This window comes from Bombyx mori, chromosome 17 (genome assembly GCF_030269925.1).
Source record: "Bombyx mori chromosome 17, ASM3026992v2".
NCBI lineage: Eukaryota > Metazoa > Arthropoda > Insecta > Lepidoptera > Bombycidae > Bombyx > Bombyx mori.
In genome coordinates this window covers 13,098,444-13,120,501 of record NC_085123.1, presented here as the reverse complement: position 1 = coordinate 13,120,501, position 22,058 = coordinate 13,098,444, and the positions used below count along the sequence as shown (strand labels likewise).

The window sequence follows — 22,058 nt, the reverse complement described above, 5'->3', positions numbered from 1 at the left end:
ACAGCACAGAAAAACTGAAATGGTGTTTTTTACGTATCGCTAACTCGCCTGCCTATTTATGGCAAAGAAAAATAGACTATATAATAGAGAAAAATAACACCGTTTTTGTTTGAATATTTTTTTGGATTTTTGGAGAGAAAGCCATGCAAAAAGTGAGATTTAAAATTTGCAGATGAAATAAAAAACGACTCAGACAATATTGCTAACGGTGAACGAAACACGATCTACGAGAATTCAAGAAGTTTCGTAATCATCACGGTTTATGAAAAACAGGTCTGATTATCAATTGTTTTAAACTTTCGCGACTATTACAGTACACATGCATACAGTAAGTATTACATGCAAATATCATTCACACAAGCTCAAACGAGAAAGTTTTTCGGACTCATTTTATATGTTTGCAAAAGAAGACATTTTCAGGTACTAATATCTATTAGGACAATAAAGTATCCGTAAAAAAGACCAATAAAATTAGAAGTTCATATTGTGATAATAAACAAACTATACTTAGTACTTAGTCTCTTTTCTTCATTACACAATCACATTTAAAGTACTGTTTAAATAGTCTGTCTTGTTCAAATAGCGGCAGGCGGAAAGGTTAGTACCCTCACATGTGGTCACTCAGCTTAATTTTTTCTTCTATTTTAAAAACAAACGAACCAAACAAATATCGTTTCTTTAAGATTCCCGTGAGAATAGCGGTCATCGAACATTCTCGAATTAAACATACGATATAACAGACGGGACAAACGAAAAACTCTGCTGTCCAAAAGTCATAAATGATTTGCTAGATGAGGTACCATTCACAACTCGAACGACCCGAAATAGTTCCGAATGAACAGAAAGCACTAAATAATTTTGATAACAAGCTAACAAGAAATCAATTTTACAGAAGCTCAATTATTTTACAAAACAAAATTGAAATATCGACTCCGCCACTAATGAATCAAATTAAAAATCATAAAACGTTTAGACCAAAACTTAACGAGCATTAATCAAACACATAAATCTCATAGTAAATACCTATTATTTATTATTCCCATTCGAATCTAAGACTAGCGGTACCGCGTAAATATTAACATAACCTCAGTTTTTTTTTATCTGTGGTATACGTCAATATTATCCTCAGACTATAAAAGCCGACCATTTATAAAATAGTAAAGAAACCGCTTCGGAATCTATTTGACGGTACCATTACTAATTCTAAACAACAACGCACCTAGCTTTCGACATACAAATGAATCTACTTATTATTCCACGGAAATTTTAAGGAAAAAACGTTTGGCGTCCTCTTCTATTATCGTCGGTTGGCAAGTGACAGTACTAGTGAGCACTAGTAGTCCTAGTATTTCGAATATTCTCACGGATCATGTGAGTGTTTACGTTCTGATACGGTTATTTCGCTACGAGTTCTTTGAACTATATCGTAGACATTTAACTTTACCGAGCTTATTAGATGCACATAATTTTCATGGTTCAGTGCGCGTTAGAATAAAATTGTTCGTTTTTTACATAGCCATTAATTTAGCGAAACAACAAAATGTAAAAACGAATTGAATTGAAACTTAGATTTAAGATTTTTATTTTTGTAGTTGAGCCAACCGACTCATGGTCTTCTAGTGTTAAGTGGTAGTATGTAGTCGTTTTGGCTCACAACAAGTCAAACAATAATAGTATTTTAATTCTTTTTTAAACAACTTCTTGATACCTTAGTCTTAGGAGTTTTATCTTTTATTGATTAAATTCTCATCTAGCAAAGGATATTCATTCACTATGTTTATCAAAAACTATAAAAGTATATATTTTATTATTAAACATTATTATTTATTATAAAAAAGAAACATCATTCCTAGAAATCAACTAGGTCATCCTAGAATTGAGAAAAGGAAAGCCGGAGAAACCTCTACAGATCCACCACAAAAGGAAGGGCCGGTTTTTTGTCTCCCGATCTCAGCCGCAGACCGTTACACTGGAACGGGATCGGTTCCGGGACCGGTTTATTTATTTTTATTTAAAAAACCGGTTTCTCGATTTTTGACGGTACATCCTCAAGGTCAGCTATATAATGTCCAATATGGATTTATTTTGATTGAACTTAATGTCGATAACCCAACGTTTTCGACAATTTCATAATGTATTTAATTGAGCTACTACAAAATTACCCGATGTTTATATTATATTAGATTTTTAATTAAAATTACTTTGGTAAAAACTAACGATTCCATGTACTATACGAATCAAAGATACATATATATTCGTATATATGTTTGAATAAACACCCAGACACAAAAAAAAACCAGTGTGCTTAGTGCGAGTTTTTTAACGTTCTCGATAGCGTAAAAGTTAGCTCATATTTGTATGCGGTTGGAACAGCGCCCCTAGCGACCAACGTATGCAAACGGTCCCATTCCATACACATATGAGCTAACTTTTACGCTATCGAGAAGGTTAAAAAACTCGCACTAAGCTCACTGTTCATTATAAGAATGTTTGTTCGATGCGGGAATCGAAATCACGATCATCGCCACAACAATAAGGGGCTCTAATCACTGCGCCACCGAGTCAGTGAAACATAAAAAAAAATCGTCATAAATAGTATTTAAAATTTTTGTAATAACATCCAAATGCTTTACACAAATCGATACAGCGTCACTTTCCGGCTTCGCGCTGTCAATCAATCATTTTTTTTCTGTCAATAAAAAGTGACACATATCGCGTTTACACGCAAAAAAGCGTCGTCGCGTCCACGATCATTGAAATCATTAACGCATTTAACAAACGAGAACACCTTAATTATATGTAAATAAATCAACATGCGATTTTACATATTCAGTGTATGTAAAAATCTTTTGTCATTGTATAAGTTTCTTTTTTTTCATTCGATCGATTTTCGTTTCATGAAACTGAATTTCTTCATGACGACACGAAAGTTTGACGCACGCGTTGAATAAATAAGTTGATTTTAATTTTAATTATACGAAAATATGTACTTTCTTTCGTTTTTAATAGTGGATCCCAACCACGGCTAACCACGCAGCGTTGCGATCATCGCCAAATGTATTATTTTCTAACGACTTGCGCGCCTTTTAAGGTAAGTAACTTGATCGTACTGAGCCAGAAGCATTAACATAGTGCCAGTAGTAAATCTCAACTCGATCCAATAAACTATGCAGCAAGTTTTATTACTCACACCAATGTGACCATTATGATGTTGTTTTTTGATGCATGAGACAGAACTCATGAAAAGGCAAAGGGGGAGAGTGAAGCGCTTAATGCGGAGCACATCTCTCCCATCACCCTCCCCCTCGGGACGCCGGACCGGTGGTCGTCGGCGCCACGACCACCAGCCCTCTCGGTCGGCAGGCTATCCGGAGCCCGCCAAAATGGCGCCGGTCAGAGCGAGTATGATTTCATGCTAAAATTTTCAAGAGCAGCAGCTTTATACAGACAACTCATAGAAAACTGACTTCAATAAAATAAAATGAGATTATCATCAATGTAGCCGAAATCAATTGAATATGCATTTTTTAAAAAAAAGAACCTAAAAATCGGTTCACTTAGAAAAACGTCGTGAGGTTAACACAAATTAAATAAAAAAACAGTAAAATTTATAACCTTAGCTCTTTTTTAGAGGTCGATTTAAAAAAAAAAACTTCGCGCCGATTCCTTACAAAACATTACCCTACTTACATACAGCCAACGTTCAACAAGAACTTGTAAATGCTAACAGTACAACTCAATGCTCCTTAATAGGCCGCGTTGTAAAATGTCTATAAACAGCTGTATCACTTCTTGTTAACCATTTCCCGTATTAAATTAAAGCTATTCAAGCCTCAATTTAATTTATATTAGAAAGGGCCTTTAGTGTTTTTTTCGCATATTGATTTATGCACGAATAAAGAGCTATTATATTATAATTTATGACAGGTTTTGTTTGGATTGACTTATGAAGGCGAAACTCATGAAGGAGATTTTAATGGTTGCGAGGCTTTAAGGTATGACTACCTGAATTCTCCTACCCTAATTAAGTCTCAATTGTGTGCATAGTACAACGCCTGTTTTGCCCTTTAAGCCGGAGCGCCTTACTGCTTTGCGGCAGACATTTTACAATTTACTGGTGGTAGGACCTCTTGTGAGTCCGCACGGGTAGGTACCACCGCCCCGCCTATTTCTGCCGTGAAGCAGTAATGCGTTTCGGTTTGAAGGGTGGGGCAGCCGTTGTGACTATACTGAGACCTTAGAACTATATCTCAAGGTGTGTGGCGCATTTACGTTGTAGGTGTCTATGGGCTCCAGTAACCACTTAAAACCAGGTGGGCTGTGAGCTCGTCCACCCATCAAAGCAATAAAAAAAAAATAAAAAAAAAAAAAGACATAGGCGAAGTGGTATCTATAGTACAATACAATTTTTAGACCTCATGCCTCAAGGTAAGTAACCACATTTATTTAATGCAGTTCATGAGTTCCGGTAACATATTCTACACATTGACAACATTCTAGTAGGATTAACATGTCAAAGACAGTTTGAGAAAGTATTCTATTGTAAAATGAGTAGTTCTCAATGATTCAGTGTAAGTGTATAAGTGCACTTGAATTTGTTTGCTTGTAGTAGGAACGTATATTTTTAGAACGAGTGTGTGGGTGTGGGAATTTATTTTGACATGATACTTTATTTTTATTTCTTTATGATTGAAGGAGTAACGGAGGTCTTTCCAGTTTCACCAGGACAGGTGGGCGAGCAAAGGCTCAGCCATGAGGGGTGGGATTTGCTAAAAGCTGCAAATGAATCTCCTACCGGATCGGAATCGCGATCCGCCGAGACGATCCGGCGAGAAACTCAGCGGGCTGATGCATGTTGAGTCTAGGTCGTAACACGAAACGAGTTTGATAATGTAAATCGACATAGCCAAAATATTAGTAAAGATTATCAATATCTTTCAAGTACAGATTAAGCAGTGCGTTTTTTTGTAATCTCGTAAGCCTGACATGAAAAAATAAACACCCTACGTGTTGTCTATGGGCTTAGGATTAGCGCGAAATTTTTCGATCGATGTTTCCTAATGAAGTAAGAGTAGAGGTTAGGAGACATCATAAACCGTCGAAATGACGGCTAATTACAAGCCATTTTCTTAGTAATTGAGTTAAGGATAATGTTTCTTTAAGGCCATAGGTTTGTATTGAAACGGTAAACGGAACAAGCCTGAGTTTTATCGGCCTTTTATTAGCTTGACCTCTACGCCAATCCATGCAACGGCATCTTTGAAAGTAATTTTCACTAACTTCCAAGCGTATAATTAATTGAAATATTTACACATGTATCAAGGATCAATGATAAAACAACAATAGGTATTCTAACACAATTTTCACTTTGACAACGCAATCAACAAGATTAAAATTAATTTTTAGTTCAATATGCTAAAGCTGTTACTTGTATTTCTTTTTGTTTTATTTTTATGTTAATGAAACTTTGATAATAACCCATCACTCGTAGAATGTAACGTTCATCACTCTTAGAACGCACTTCAAATTGAATAGCATTTTGTGCATACTAATGTTGTTAATACTAAAAATCTAATATTAAAAAAAAATATCTAATATTTAAAAAAAAAAGACATGCCCGCTGAGTTTCTTGCCAATTCTTCTCAGAACGGAGGCTAGTTCTTGTGAATTGGCGGTAGTTCTTTTGACGTTCAACAAGTATGTACTTTCTTCATTTATGTTGAATAAAAATTTTTTGATTTGATTTGATTTGTTTTGACTAATACAAGCAAGAACCGAATCTACAATCACAGACTTGCTTTCGCTATCCATCTTATTTAACCGTGGAACGAAGGTATACCTAGATTTTATATCTGAAACGACACTTTTATCTGTGGACTATTTAGAGGGCATTAAAACATTTAGAATATGTTCAGAGTGTAGAATAAGTGTCGACCCTATTGGAAGACGATTCACATCTCACAGGGATTTCACACTGATGCGTAGTCTACGAAATTCGATGCATATAAAATCGGATTGTTTAAAGCTATTATTCATCGTTGCAACTCGACTTAAAATGCAAAAACAGAATTACAAGCAAATGCTTGTTGTTGGGCAAGCAGCGACTCGATTGTATCACAAAATCTTGAGAACGATTCCATTGATAATACTGCACTGTTTAAAATATTTTAACGTCGATGAATCCAAGAGAACCAAAGGGAAGAGAAAACACGAAAATAGAGATAGGAAATCAATAATAGCGGTAACTGCTCATAAAATCTAAATGAGATAGCAGTTTTAGGTATTGCTACAACAAATACAGGTAACAAATCTATTGTGTAACTAATGCAAATAATAACAACGAAATGAAATGAAGTCAAGCAACGGATTTTGTATGCTGAAGCATTCCTTTGTTGAGGACAAAAAAACGGAAAGAAATACAGTTATTATATCTGAGAATTCTCATGCCTTTTGCATTATAACAATTTGTTTCCATTTTAACTGTAAACGGCGTCATGAGACTAAAACTTGTATTGTTTCCGGAGTGTCACGTCTTTTCTATTTCCTCCGATGCTGTTTATGTATATTTTTTGGCTGAAAGTTCTCGTTACCAGGCCATAATTATCTTTATAACCTTTATGGACCAAAGAATACGGAAACTAATTTTTTTGTTCTTTTTTTTATTGCCCGTGTAGGCAGACGAGTATATGGCCCACCTGATGGTGAGTGGTTACCATCGCCCATGGACTTCAAAATGCCTGGGACAGAGACAAACCGCTACCTACCGTTAAGTACTCTCCACAAGCCTCGTTTGAAGAAGGATATGTACTGGCGCTCGGGAAACACCGTGGAGGGGAGCTCATTCCAAAGCCGGATGGTACGTGGCAAAAAAAAGCTCTGAAAACGCATTGTGGATGAACGCAGTGGCTCCATGTAGTATGGATGAACTCTAATGTTCAATTATGAAATAAATACTTTTAGACGACGATTAGTGATAGTTACAGGGAATCATTACATGGTTATAAAATCAAATTTTGGCCACAATGTTATACAAAAAAATATATGGTATTAATTTCAGAATAACAAAGAAATTTTTAACGGGAACGCGAGGAGTGAAGTTGTGTCAATTGCTTTATTTTGTTAATTTAGTGTTAATTTTGGTTTAGATCTCTAAATCAACTGCATTTCGTTCCGATGGACGACATCTTGTTAAGTTAACAGAGTAGGTACGTATGTAATCTACTTGACGCTGGCGGCAACGGCATCGCACGAATCCGATTGCCATATTGAATAAACCAAGGAAAAGAACTTTAATAAGCCCGGTTACGAAATCGATGTCTGTTTAATTAATTTAACATAATATTATGTATGTCTGCTTAGAGAGCTCACGGCCCACGCAGTGGTTTGAATCCCACACGACACGTGAATGCAGTCGTCCGCCTCGATAAAAATTGAAATATAGTCGAATTCTCAATTGCATTGATACAACATCTACCTATTAAACAGAAATGCTTGATTGTTTCGAATCAGAAATAGGCTGGGCAACTAATTAAAAAAGTAGTATAGGTACAACATATTATTATCGAGGAGTGAAATGTTATTTGGTTGAAGCGCCAGTTTTACAACTTTACAGAAGAACTATTTAAAGATAAAATTTTGTAAAAAATACCATAACAAAAAAACTTTTTTTTATTTATTGCTTAGATGGTTGGACGAATTCACAGCCCACCTGGTGTTAAGTGGTTACTGGAGCCCATAGGCATCTACGACTTAGATGCGCCACCCACCTTGAGATATAAGTTGTAAGGTCTCAGTATAGTTACAACGGCTGCCCCGCCCTTCAAACCGAAACGCAGTTCTGCTTCACGACAGAAATAGGCAGGGTGGTGGTACGTACTCGCGCGGTCTCACAAGAGGTCCTACCACCAGTAAATATCAAACTGTTGTATCAAACATCAAATTGTTGATGTCAACACCAAACGAAACGCAGCTTTAACTACAAGGATAAATGTCGTTTAAATCAAATATATTTTATGATTTGATTATCTTATACCTTTAAACGAGCAATTCTTGTTTATTAATATACCTATATATAATCTGAATCTCGGAAACGGCTCCAACGATTTTCATAAAATTTAGTATACAGGGGATTTCGGGGGCGATAAATCGATCTAGCTACGATTTATTTTCAGAAAATGTTGTTTTTTTCGTGTTTTCAATAATCAACTCTTCCCGACATCTATTGGCGAATAATAATACTATTTTTCTTAATTGAGGGCAACTAACCGCTTTAAAGACAAACAAGATGGCGTTATAAAAAAAAAAAAAACGAGCAAAGCTCGGTCATCATCTAGTGATATTATTATTTGATATTAATATTCGATATGATCGAAATAAAAATTCCGTAGCATCTAATACTCGTACTGCTCTAATTACACACGACAAGTCATTCTATACAGTTATTGACAGTACAACGTAATTTAATTAATTAGGCACATTTGCAGTGCGCATAGTGTGACAGCTCATAGGAAGTAATTTATCTTAATTAGAATTAAAATCAACAGTTATCCTTAGGTTGTTTTTTTGTTCTAAATACAAGTTAATGTGCGCAAAACAAAGAAATCATTAAAGCGTATGCATAATTTGCACATACAGGATGATAGTGTATTGAACTCGTTACAAGAATTATTTTGAATTCGGTCGCTTTGATACTCTAAGCCAGTGATTCTCAACCTTTTTTTGTTGCGGCACATGTTTAACGATTTCAAAATTTGGCGGCACACAAAAAAAAAAAGATAAAAATTATTTACTTACTACAACACACTGCATAAATAGTTTATCAAAAAAATTTAATATACGAAATAAACTAAAATATACTATACACCATTATTTTTTAACTAGTACAAAATTTTTAAGGACATATTAGAGAAGACATTATTATCACATATGTGACGGAAGAATCTCATAATACCTTTAAATAGCAAAGTTATTATCATTTGTTTATTGTAAAAAATCTCACTGAAATCATGGACATATTATTTTACAATCCATTCATTAGTTCATTGAACTTCATCGATGGTATTCCATCCTACTCATTCGCATTCGTACTGTCGCACTTGTGACGTAGGTAGCCTTAGACAATAAAATGAAACAAAAGAACATGTGATGTAGTTACCTACTTTATTTAATTTTCTAAATTCTAACCTCTCCTTCATATTCATCCGGGCTTAGGACCGGCAAAATTACCTTTCTACAATTAATTAAATACGTATGTGATTAGAAAACAATAAACAAATATCAAAATAAAATAAGGTATTCTGTACTAAAAGAAAAGAGAAATTTTGGCATATTTGTGAAGTTAGAATCAGGTGCTATTTACAATAATTATTTACATAGGTATTATTTACTAAACTTACAAGTATTTCAATTGTCCTTCGAAATGTCCACCACCATTGTCAATACACAGACGGGCTCGTTTCATTAAATTGTTTTTAACGAGAGAAGTACGCTTCTCTGTCTTTTCACTTCCTGAATAGCGTCCAATATGCGCTGTTTTAATCATTCGAGCCTAATTGGCTCGCTTCTGAACACACGTCTCTTAATTTCACTCCACAAAAAGAAGTCCATGGGCGTTAATTCTTGAGATTTCCTGTAGTGATATGGATGTAATCCAGCCATATTAATAATCTTCCAGGCACAGGACTGGCTGATGTTAAGCCGTCGATCAGCGTCATTTGTACTCCGCCGGGATCCTCTTCAAAATACGCTAGTACATCGTCGTACAGATTTGTGACAACGCCGGTCTTCCTCGTTCTTGACTATGTGACCGTGCGTGGAATGAACCGTGATCAAGTAAACGGTGGTAAGCATTTACCACGGTTCGCACATTTGGCTGTCGAGCGTTCGGGTGTCTTCCCTGTACATACGTACAGCTGCACTCGCGTTTTCTCCACTCAAAAAGTATGCACGAAGCATAGCTACATACTCCCGTGATGTGAACTGATAAGCCATCGCGTCAGGGAAAACTTAAATAAACAACTGTTGCAACGAAAAAAAGCATGCACACACTTCCGCTAACAATTTAGCAATGTTTTTTGTCGTTGTTGCGTAGGGGCGCGGCGCGGGCGCAGAGGGACAAGGGGTGGCGGGCTTCGACTTGAGTTTCCCGGAATTTATCAATGGAGCAGCGCCCCGTAGGTACCCAAACCCCGCCGCACGTACCTACTATCGGTCATTGATTGATTTTTTTTATAATTATTTATCGTTTACCAGTTATTACGTATTTTTGTGGACAGTTTTCAGACTTAGTGTTTTTTATTTTTTAACTACACAAATATGATTAGTTAAAGGTACTTAGAGCCCAGTGAAATTTTTTGTATTAATTAAAAAATAGGGGTGTATATATTTTTTATGTGGATTTAAATATATATTCATGTATAAGATATTTTTCTTTTAAAATGATATAATTTAATAATATTAACATTATTATATATTCCCAAAATTTGGCGGCACACAAAAGTGCCGTGGAACAGTGGTTGAGAATCACTGCTCTAAGCGCACGATTTTAACAATAAGGACGTAACCATAAGGGGTATGTACGTTTTGCAAGAATTATTTTAATACGAATTTACGGTTTATACTCGCATTTATTATTTTCATTTTATAATTTCCGGCGTTTTGAAAAGTTTACACTTTAATAGTCACGGACGATTAAGTGTCTTTTTTTGTAACCACGGACGACTAGGCTTACGTTTAAAATAATTATATTATATAGTTTTTATCGTATTGTTACTAAAGTTTGATTTTGGAAAGTCTCTACATAAAATCTAATAAAGATTAAACACAAGTTTTTTTTTTAATTACCTTTTTTCTGTGGACAAACAAACTCACGTCCCATCTGGGTCTAAGGTTACCGGAGTATATAATACACATCCTCACCTGAACTATCTAACTCTGTTAAGTATAGCTTGATATTCGAGACAGTCTTTTAAGCATGGCAATTGGCTTCTTGCGACGTCGTTGTTGCCAACGTCGTGTTTGTAAATGTCTATAAACATATAAATATTCTGTTAGGTATATGAAAAATTATTTGAACCTAAACGAGACGAAGTTAATTAATTTAAGACTTTAATACTTTAACATATTGTTATCGAATTTTAAGTACTTGAATTCATATTAAATTAGTTCATTTTTTTTTAAATCAGCACTACCAGTACACTTTATTATTTGTAGTCATGGATGAGACTCGTTGAACGATTTGATACACTTCGTTTCAGTGATTGAAAAGATGGAAAAAAAAAACAGCGCGAATAATCATTACATTTTTACAATTACAAACACTAGTGTATTGTTTTTTTCTACGATTTACCGCAATGTCCTAACATTTCGTGCACAAAAAGAGTTACAAAAAAGGAATTTTTAGTATGCACGCGACGCGATCTCCGGTTTAGTACAAAAACTTACTTGATACAAACCGTGTGTGCCATGTGAGCACTGCGTTACGCTAAATGAGAGAAAAAAAAGGGTGCGTGTACGCGCGTAAGAAGTTATACTTTATTCTTATAATTTTTTTTTTTTTAAATAATAAATAATAAATATTTAACCTAAATAATTTAAGAATATTTAATATGAATTATATTAAATAATAATTTTGTCATTTATATTACTAAAAAATGAATGCTAATAATACCTTTTTTTTACGAGTGTACATGCGCGAAAGTTCACCTGCGGCTATATTCAGACTCGCCAAGTTACGTCTCGGTCGTATTGTAATGAGCGATTTAGTGGGCAACTTCATTCTGTTAATTTTGTGTCACGGTGCGCGCGCATCGTAAAATTTTACTCTCATTTTTCATAACGCGCCTAAAGAAGTATAACTTCAAAAATTGAAATTTTGTACGTTACCGAGTTTACGGGATTATATTTTTTCGTTACCTTTCATTTTTAAAGAATGTTGCGCGTTCACTGACAAAAACAAATTATTAAAACAATAGGCAATAGGACACAAGGCTTTAGAGGAATAGGTAGACTTAAGAAAAAATTTATGGATTGCGTGAAAGACGATATGTGTAAGAGGGGAGTGAACGAAGAAACAGTATATGAAAGAGGAGTATGGAAGGAGAAAACATGTTGTGCCGACCCCAGGTGACTGGGAGAAGGGCAGGAGAATAATGGTGATGATGATGACACCACTAAGAAAACAATCCGAAACGTATCAAAGATTTACTTAAACTAAAACGATTACTCCATCACATTTTTACCCGTCCGGGCGTCGCTGGAGTAGTCCCTTGGCTACCAAAGAAAAGGTAGAAAAAAAACATATTTTTCCAAACAGGTTTCATAACTAAGTCTCTGCTCGCCCACTTGCCTTGATGAAACTGGAGAGGACTCCGGGCCACCATCACCCTCATTCATAAAAAAAAGGCTCAAACTATTAGAACTATTTTTTGGCAAACTCCTAAAGATCGCATAGAAACAAGCGCATAGCGATGAACAAGGAAACGTCCTAAATAATCTTACACACACATAGAACAAACGGTTCAAGACAACGGTAATCAAGTACAAAAGTTCCGTTGTTTTGACGAATAACAATTAGTATTTGTACAATTAACTAAACGCGGCAGACTTAATAGCTTTTCTCCATTCTCTCCCAACACATTAAACACGACTAATAGTGGTTCTCTTGTAAATGAAATGGACATAAATTAGCTACGTCTACACATCACTGGCAGGGTCGGATTTAGAGTGATTTTTTTAGGGTCCAATTGTAATAATATTATAAATAATACATGTATAAACTAAGTATCGTCTTTTTTCCTCATCACAAATCAAACACAATTCCAGACAGTCATGTTTAGAAATAAGGGCTGTTTTGGTTCTGGACCTCTAAGGCTTATTGGGGTTGATTAGAACACCAATGTTATAGGACACCTTTTGGATTAGAAGTTGATTTGCTTATGAGCTACGGTCGGCCTGATGGTAAGTCATCACCGTTGCTCACCAATACCAGAGGCTAGACCAAGCAATTTTTACAGCTGTAATACTAAACCAGGAATACCGATCACTTAATTTTGGAATTTTAATGAAGTTTACCTTCTTCGGCTACCATTTCCAAATTCGATCCTGGCCACGTATTGGACATCACAGGAATGGTTACAAGCCGCTATTCAAGCTATTAGTAAATAAATAGCTGTTACGTCCGCCTAGTAAAATATTTCTAAGCGTCCCATTATTCTCAGACACATTCAATTCTGCAATGTTTCTTTTAATATATTTCTTAAACGAAATATTCTTTTGTTTTGTAAAAAGGTAAAGGAGAGCGCTACATATAAAAGTATTTTTGTAAATTATTTCAGATCTAACAAATGTCTAAAAAATTACGAGTGACCATAACCTAGAGCTAATAGAAAATAAGCTAGACTTAGTTGCTTACTATCCACCCATAGTGCTATAGCTGTATTTTAGAAAATTGTCCACCTAGCCCTTAAGCTTTTAGCGATCTTAACTACTGAAAGTTGGACGCGTAATTCCACAGGTATAGTCACCATTCTCCTTGTTTTTACTCGTGCATTCCAGCTTAGGGCCAGGATAGGAATTGTGCCAAATGAGAGTTCATTCTGATACCTCGACGTGAGCAGCAGAAATCACGCTGGTGGTGTCTATGGAGTCCAATATTCGCCTAACAGTCGAAAAGAAGCAATATCGTCTGTCCGTATCAGCTAATTAAAAAAAACACTTTTACGGCGAACAAAATTTGTAGATTTACATGATTACTGGTAGGACAAGATTTAGTTAGATAGGACCCTTAAATTTTAATGAAACGAAATGTCATTTATACGAATGAAAAGCTTTTTGAGTATTCACTAACAACTTAAACTACATTACGATTGCTATTTGCATTTGATTGAATGGTTAGCGAGCAAAAAATACCATATCACCAATATTCAATTAATTTTTAATACACACTTTAATTGGTCCGTAATACAAGCTAACTTGTTTATTTTACGATCTCTCATACAACGTTTGGTATTATCATACGGAGTATAAAGTTTAATGACTCTGATTTTTATTAACAACTAATTGATCAGATAGTTTGCTGCTGACAGCAGTATCATCAAGCTCGGCTTTATTTTGCGTAATGATTCTCAGTATCAAAAATTTTAAATTTAAAAGAGTTTACCCAAACAAAAAACACTGACTTTTCTCGTGGATTATTTCCAAAATTCTTTCATAACTTCATCAAACTCTGCTCCGACAATTACGCAACGCAACGACGAAAAGAGATTGCCAAATCGGTGAAGCTATTCCTATGATATTCCCTAATACTTGTGCCAATATAGATGTGTATAATGTCAATGACCTCGCTTAGGTAAAAAAAAAGAAACACTAAAAGGAGGTTGTTACATCCTAATTCTCGCAATAGTAATGACGGACATGTGCGACTAATGATGTGAAATAATATTCTAAGGTTGGCAGATAAACATTATTACTGGTGGTAGGGCCTCTTGTGAGTCTGCACGGCTAGGTACCACCACCCTACCTATTTGTGCCGTGAAACAGTAATGCTTTTCGGTTTGAAGGATGGGGCAGCCGTTGTAATTATACTTGAGACCTTAGAACTTATATCTCAAGGTGGGTGGCGCATTTACGTTGTAGATGTCTATGGGCTCCAGTATCCACTTAACACCATAAGCAATAAATAAATAAAAACTTAAAATTATTGTCGTATTAATAATATAAAATTATGGTATTAACATCTTTTGATCTACATAATTCAAAGAGTCATTAACTAAATCCAAAGGAACTCTGAGATGGAATGTCAATCGGGTTTCTGTAGCAAATATTTAGTGTAACAAAATACAGACGATACAAATAGTTTGAGGTTCGCGACATTTTATTAGCAAACGAATTTAAGGACTAAGCTTAAGAAAAAATAGTTGGGACCTGGGCGGGCCCCCCGGCGCGCACTCTGCGTGGCCGGGGGCTCCGTCTATGGGGGAGTTTTGCTGGACTTCCACCGAGCGCGTCCGTAGGTGGCGGATAACGGGATCCTCTGGGAACAGTCCCACTCCCAGGGGTATCGTCCGATCTTTTTCGTTGCAAGGATTCTTAGGTGTTAGGGAGGTAGGTTAGGAGTAGGGTAGCCTAGTTAGAGTATCCTGTAAAAACTATAGATTGATGCGATCTATGAAAGCAGTTACTTAATTAACTTTTTTTTGCTAATGTACCGTAAATTGTGTAAAATTCAACTAGAACCTGCCAACCCTATACTGTTTCCGCAGTAAGACACGACTCGTATCCAGATTTCGCGGAAACCCTTGGCCACACACACGCGGTCGCACTACACAAACAATCAGACGAACAAACAGCGTTACAATCGTGACGCACGGCTCGATCAAAGTCTCTAGCCGCTTTTAGACATGTGTGAAGAATTCTGTTAATTTAGAGACATTATTCATAGAGTTGAAATTTATGAGTGAACCAAATTCTAATTCCACTTCCGTAAAATAAGACTGCGTGTTTGTAAACTGCAATTTTTTTAATAATTGTATTAATAACATCCGGCCCCAATTTAGGCTTCCTTGCGTTATGGGTGCCACAGAGTGATAAACTAGCTTTTACTAATTATTTTAATTTTTTTAAAATAGAAAGATTTAATAATATTTTAATAAAAAAAGTGTGTGTGTCCGCTCCGACGCACGACTGGAGTTTACTGGATATAAAAAATTAAACGAAACAATACGAGAAATAGTTCTATATTACGACAACACGATACACTACAGATTATTAACAAATTAACGAGACACAAAACAAACGACTAACAAATATATGAAAATACAATAATGAGAGAAACGCGCGATCAGTACGAGGCTTTGTGGCGGACTGCCGGCGCAGCAGCCCGGCGTCACCTGCGATAACGCGGCCGCGCGTTGGCTCCTGATTGGCGCGCGCACGCATCACGCAATCAGGAGCCAATCAGGCGCATAACGCATTTCGTGTGACATGCTAGTACGATTTTGATTGGCGCGCGCACGCATCACGCAATCAGGAGCCAATCAGGCGCATAACGCATTTCGTGTGACATGCTAGTACGATTTTGATTGGCGCGCGCACGCATCACGCAATCAGGAGCCAATCAGGCGCATAACGCATTTCGTGTGACATGCTAGTACGATTTTGGTCCCCATAATTTTCATACCCCGGGCCTATATATGTAAATCGATTCTAAAGGAGTAAACTCCAAAAATAAACCTAAAAATACATGTTATTATCCGCAACATGCTTCGTCAGATTACATAAATACTTTTACTTATATTATTTGGAGTAATTCAGAATGAATAAACAATAAAAGGCTTAATTGCGTTTTCTGTTATATGTATAATAAGAAAACAACATTTGAAGTCCTTAATATCTTTTAAAATGAATGTTAAAAATTGAACAGTAAACAGTATTATTAAACTTATTTAATTAATAAAATATGTTACTGTTGAAAATTAATTTATAAATACCTTTATTATAAAAAAAAAGAACACTATATTCCTAACCTAAAAGTACATGTTATTATCCGCAACATGCTTTTATTAAACTATATAAACTATATAAAACTGAACGTTATTTTTACTGAGTGAAAGATTTCGTGACACCGAAGATAAATTATTTTTAAAAACTAAAGAGTTTTAAATAATAAAGGTTTTACTTTTCTATAATAATATTTTATGTTAAAATATTTACATAGATAATAAACGCTCAGACAAAGAGTAAGCAAACCTGTTCATTAAGCGAATGTTTGCCCGATGTGGGAATTGAATTGCACCACGAGTCGGTCAAACTTTTTTAACGTTGTTATGAGATATGAGATATACAGAGGTGCGTATCAAATATTAAACAGTTCTTCTTCTTAATCGGGCGCTTTTGTCAGAGTGGTCGTGGTTGCGCTAATGATGTACACGCAGAAGAATTCGTTAGGTTCCTATTAGTTTAGAAGAATGGCGTGCGCGTTAAGTTACCAGGGTCAATAGACTCCAGTAATTGCATGCTACCGTCCTATTCGAGATCTAGGTTCGAAGCCACATTGAACCGAGACATCGCTGGTTATTGACAAAAGTGGGTGATTCGTTGGTTCCGAATTTTATTGGTACTAATTAGCTCTAACTCCCTCACTAACATGTTTACAGGCTGATCTCTCTCCAGTTTCCAAACACTCATGTTACAAACCAATCACGCCAAACAAACAATCAATCGATCGAACAAATACGTGACATGGAGGGACGCAAGTATATCGATTAAGGTTTTGAGAAAATACTTCTGATTTGTTTTTTTTTTAACTTTAGTAATTATAGCAGAGCATTTCTTTAATTTTGGCCGCGCAATGCATTTCCACCTCTTATGGTCTAGATTTACACACATCCAGTTTTTAATTATTACTTTTGGAACGAAGTTCCTTATGGGACGATGCGGAGGGTATTTTTATTATAATAATATACTAGTTGACCCGGCAGACTTCGTAGTGCCTCAATCGATAAATAAAAGACCTAAACTTTATTTAATTCCGGGAATTTTCATATTTATCTACCTTTTAAACCTTCTCTGGACTTCGACAAATAATTCAAGACCAAAATTAGCGAAATCGGTTCAGCCGTTCTCGAGTTTTAGCGTGACTAACGAACAGCAATTCATTTTTATATATATAGATTTTTCATAAATCATTGTGAATGAAATAAAGTTGATACCTTTGTAAAGTAGTTTATTTATTTTTTTATCAATAAAAAAATCTTATTGAAAAATGTATACCCGAATAATTATTATCTTTATGCCTCGAATAGAACTTAAAATTAATATTTTTATAATAAGGAACTTCGTTCCTATCCGGTGTCCCACGACACCATACATCCTATTTTTATGATTGAGGGATTACTGGTGGCCCGGGGGCTTTTCCAGTTTCACCAGGACAGATGAGCAAGCAAGGGCTCAATTTTCAGAGCTTAAAAATAAGTCTGATCTGCACGAATATTTAACGATTTTCTTATTCTATTCCAAATTCTAACTCCATTTAAGCTAATTAATGTTGTCGAAAAAATAATTACAACTTAACATATATACCTGTTTTAATTACATTATTCAATTCCTGATTTTCCATTAGGTGCTTAAAATGCTTCGTAAATAATAGGAATTATGTTATGCGCTTAAGTTCTCAGAGCTGACCTGAGGGTTGCGATTGATAAGATCTCGAAGAACAAGTGACGCAATCAAATATTATGATGACGATGATAACCAGGGAATAAGGGGTAATAAGTACCCATGTAAAGAAAAATCATTATTATTTAAAACTCTTTAGTTCTTAAAAAGGATTTTTCTTCAGTGTCATTCAGTAAAAAGAAAGTTCAGATTTTTATATTATATTATTACTGTTTAAAATATTAATTTTAAAAGAGATTATGGGCTTTAAATGTTGTTTTCTTATTTTATAATAGAAAACGCAATTAAGTCTTTTATTGTTTATTCATTCTAAAGTATTCCATATATCATTATAAATATGTTGATTTGATATAAACAGTTAAACGTTATTTCAGTACCAGCTTATAGTACTTTAAAATATAACATTAGATGTCTTTCATAAAATGGTTCATTTAATTGCCTACCAACTGCCTGTAGTCTCGAAGGGCTATTTTGGCTTAGGCAAATGTATAGCCGAAGCTCATGGGACGCCTGACACAATTTGCTAACACTAGCCCTAACAAGAGCGGCGCTTCGCTGAATCGACCATCGGATCTGAATCGCGACTCACTGAGAAGATCCGGCAACTCAGAAGTTGAATGTCGAACCCAGACATCTGCCCCAGAATCGACGAGAACGGTGACCGGTGAGTGAAACACCTAAAATCATCAAGTATGGTACTCTTATAGGAAAAAAAAAGAAATTCGATTGAGAAACAAACGAGAAATTGGTTCTTAACCTACATATGTATGTATGCTTTGAAAATTATATTAATACTAGCTTTTGCCCGCGACTCCGTTCGCGTGGAATAGTTACTTTGACATAATGCTAAATTTTACCCACCACTTTATTTACGTAGAAAGAAAATATTTTTGAATTATAGTATGCTAAGGAGCTGTTTAAACCCAGATTTTGAAACATTATTTATTGGTGCTCTTATCTTAGCGTGATGTTATAAAGCCTGTAACCTTCCTCAATAAATGGGCTATCTAACACTGAAAGAAATTTTCAAATCGAACCAGTAGTTCCTGAGATTAGCGCGTTCAAACAAACACTTTAGCTTTATAGTATTAGTATAGACTAGCAAGGTAATTTCTTTCAAAATTCACTAAGAGTCCCATTTATTAAATTTCCCATTTCACACGTATGTTATATCTTGATGACAAATCATTTGCCTTCCATTGTTCGTAATGCGGAGTGGCCATGGGGCGACCGGCTTTGTGCACGGGGAAATTTGTACGAGAACTTATAGTAATCGGCAAACTTCTTGAGCAAATGACCTTGACTGCGCAGAACCGAATTTTAGGTCACTTTGGTGGTGAGGGTGAGGCGCGACGGCAGGGGAAATCGTATCGAGCGCGTTATTGGTAGATCAGTCGAGCCTTGCGTCCCGCACCGCGCCCTCATTCCGCTTGCTCCCAAAAGTACGCTTGCGTACAGTGGAAAGTCTATCGTTATTAATCGTTAAGTTATTTGTTATAATTGCTTGTGGACTTTGTTGCCATTGCTATTTGTTGAGTGTTTGTTGATTTTTTATAAAACATACACTATGCCGTGACAAACTGGTGTAGTACTTAAAAGAAAGGGTAGAAAATTTGTGTACGACGTATATTGCTTCATTATAAAACAGGGGAAGAATGATATGGAAAAATTAAAACAGACTTCGGAAGCAACAAAAACATCAGTGAGTACTGTTAGGTGCATTATTAACGAAGCTAAAGGCTCTGGCTTGCTCGCCGTGTTTCGGACTCCGGGTAAGAAAAGATCAGGGAAGAAGAAAGTTACCGGAATGGATAGTTTCGTTCAATCTGTAATAAAAAGATGTAATCATAATAACTACATAACAAGCAGCGAAACTCCGTACCGTAGAAAGGCTTCGAAGAATTTAAAGAAGATATAAACTTTAATGGCTCGGAACGAAGCTTACGACGAATTATGAAAGAGCTAGGCTTCAGATGGAAAAAAAGAACAGAAAATAATCGGAAGCTAGTAAATGAAAAAAGTAACATTCGATTACTACGAATCGAATATCTTCAAAAAATAATTAATTATAGACAAAAAAGAAGACCGAATCGACCGAGTTGTAAACTACGCCGATGAGCCCTATGTCGACTCATCACGATGATAGCGACTCGGGTGATGAAAACAGTGATGATGATGATGGTCAAGATTATGATAACGAAAAAAAAATTACAAATACCAGCTTCGCTTTAACTGAACCAAGACCTGGCAACAGCTCTAGTTTTGACTTAATAGAAGGAATATCTATTTTAACCCAAGATTAAATTATTACAATTATTAACCTATATGTTTTGTTGATGTTCTAATAAATATATAAATAAATACATATGTTGATTTTAATAATTTAATAGCATTATGACGCAGAGTAAGTAATGTTTTTGCACGTGAGTGTACCATGCGCAAACTTACCCCCACTACGTCAACAAATGCTCAAGAAGTTTGCCGGTTATTATACTTACTTGGATTTCGCTTCGTAAAAACAATTATTATATAAGACAATCATAAATGCAATTTTGTTTTCGCGGTAACAGCGACAATTTATCACATAATTCAAAATTCGTATGTTGATGACGTTTAAAAATTAAAAAAACAATGAAAATAGGTTAACAAAGATGTAGTACTTTGACGACATATTTATTATGTACTAGCTGACACGGCTTCGTAGTGCCTCAATCGATTTTGTATAAAATAAACTTTAAAAAAAACAAAAGGAATCCGTCCGACAAATCAAAGAAAAAACAAAATTGTTTGTTTTTATATCCAACATTTTATATACGAGCATTTTCATATTTATTCACCTTTTAAACCTTCTCTGGACTTCAACAAATAATTCAAGACCAAAATTAGCCAAATCGGTCCGGCCGTTCTCGAGTTTTAGCGAGACTAACGAACAGCAATTCATTTTTGTATATATAGATAGATAGATAGATTTCGTATTTCGTATGAAATACAAAATCAAATTTAAACGAAAATCAAAATATTCTGCCTATATCTCCCTAATTATTTTACAAAAGCTTAATTGTTGTATTTTTTAATGTCCGCTTCCAGAATATCACCTCACCGGCAGTAACAAAGCTCTACAAAACCTATTGTACTTTATTTAAGTACCGCGGGACGTAAACTGCACTGCGAACCCACAACAATGGTCAAAGGTAATTATTCCGTGTCAAGGATAAAAATATTGAATTCGAATTTTATTTCAAAACTACAAAACACTCACCTCATTAATTCCCGCATTATAACGCTGGCTGGTTGATTATTAAAAAAAAAAAAAGATAATCGAAACACTCTAGAACAAATCGTTCAAAAATTATGTTCAAACACTCGTTATTCGCGAAAACGTCGGAAGGACCGCGTACGATATTCGCGTGCATTCGACACGAAGGCTGCGGCAATTCTGCTGGCGGCCGCGACGCGTGCCTGCTCTTGAACTTGCGACTTGACAGGTTGCATCGGCCTGCACACCGATGCATTTTCGTCGATACTTTTCCTGTGATTCTCTAGATCGCGGACGCGGCCCCCGCGGACACCTGCCAATCAACATGGCGCGGGGGGAGCGGTGGATCGTCTTACGCGTGTCGTTTTAGAGAAAGCGCCCAGTGGACGAACTCAAATTGAGTTGCATATTTACCGACTCATTAATAATCAAGGATTGCGGTTTCGGAATCATATTACTAACGAATTAATTTATTAATGCTGTGTGTAAATAAATTAGCATTTAATGACGCCAAGCTAGAGCTTCTTCTATTATGGGTACTGGAAATTCATGAGACCAGAAGACACAGATCCGAAACACCTTTTTTTTTTCAAAAACCCACCGATTTGAAACGGTCATCGAACTTGGA

General features: G+C 35.6%; 1 protein-coding gene across 1 annotated transcript in view; it reads right to left on the bottom strand.

Moving 5' to 3' along the window:
• The window catches only part of LOC101738458 (uncharacterized), a 72,665-nt gene extending 50,987 nt beyond the window's left edge, over positions 1-21,678 (bottom strand). The window contains exon 1 of the mRNA XM_004932510.4: positions 21,434-21,678. Coding sequence (XP_004932567.1) covers positions 21,434-21,450 — 17 coding nt within the window. The 5' untranslated portion in view covers positions 21,451-21,678. The remainder of the gene's footprint in view (positions 1-21,433) is intronic.
• Between the last annotated feature and the right edge of the window lie 380 nt (positions 21,679-22,058).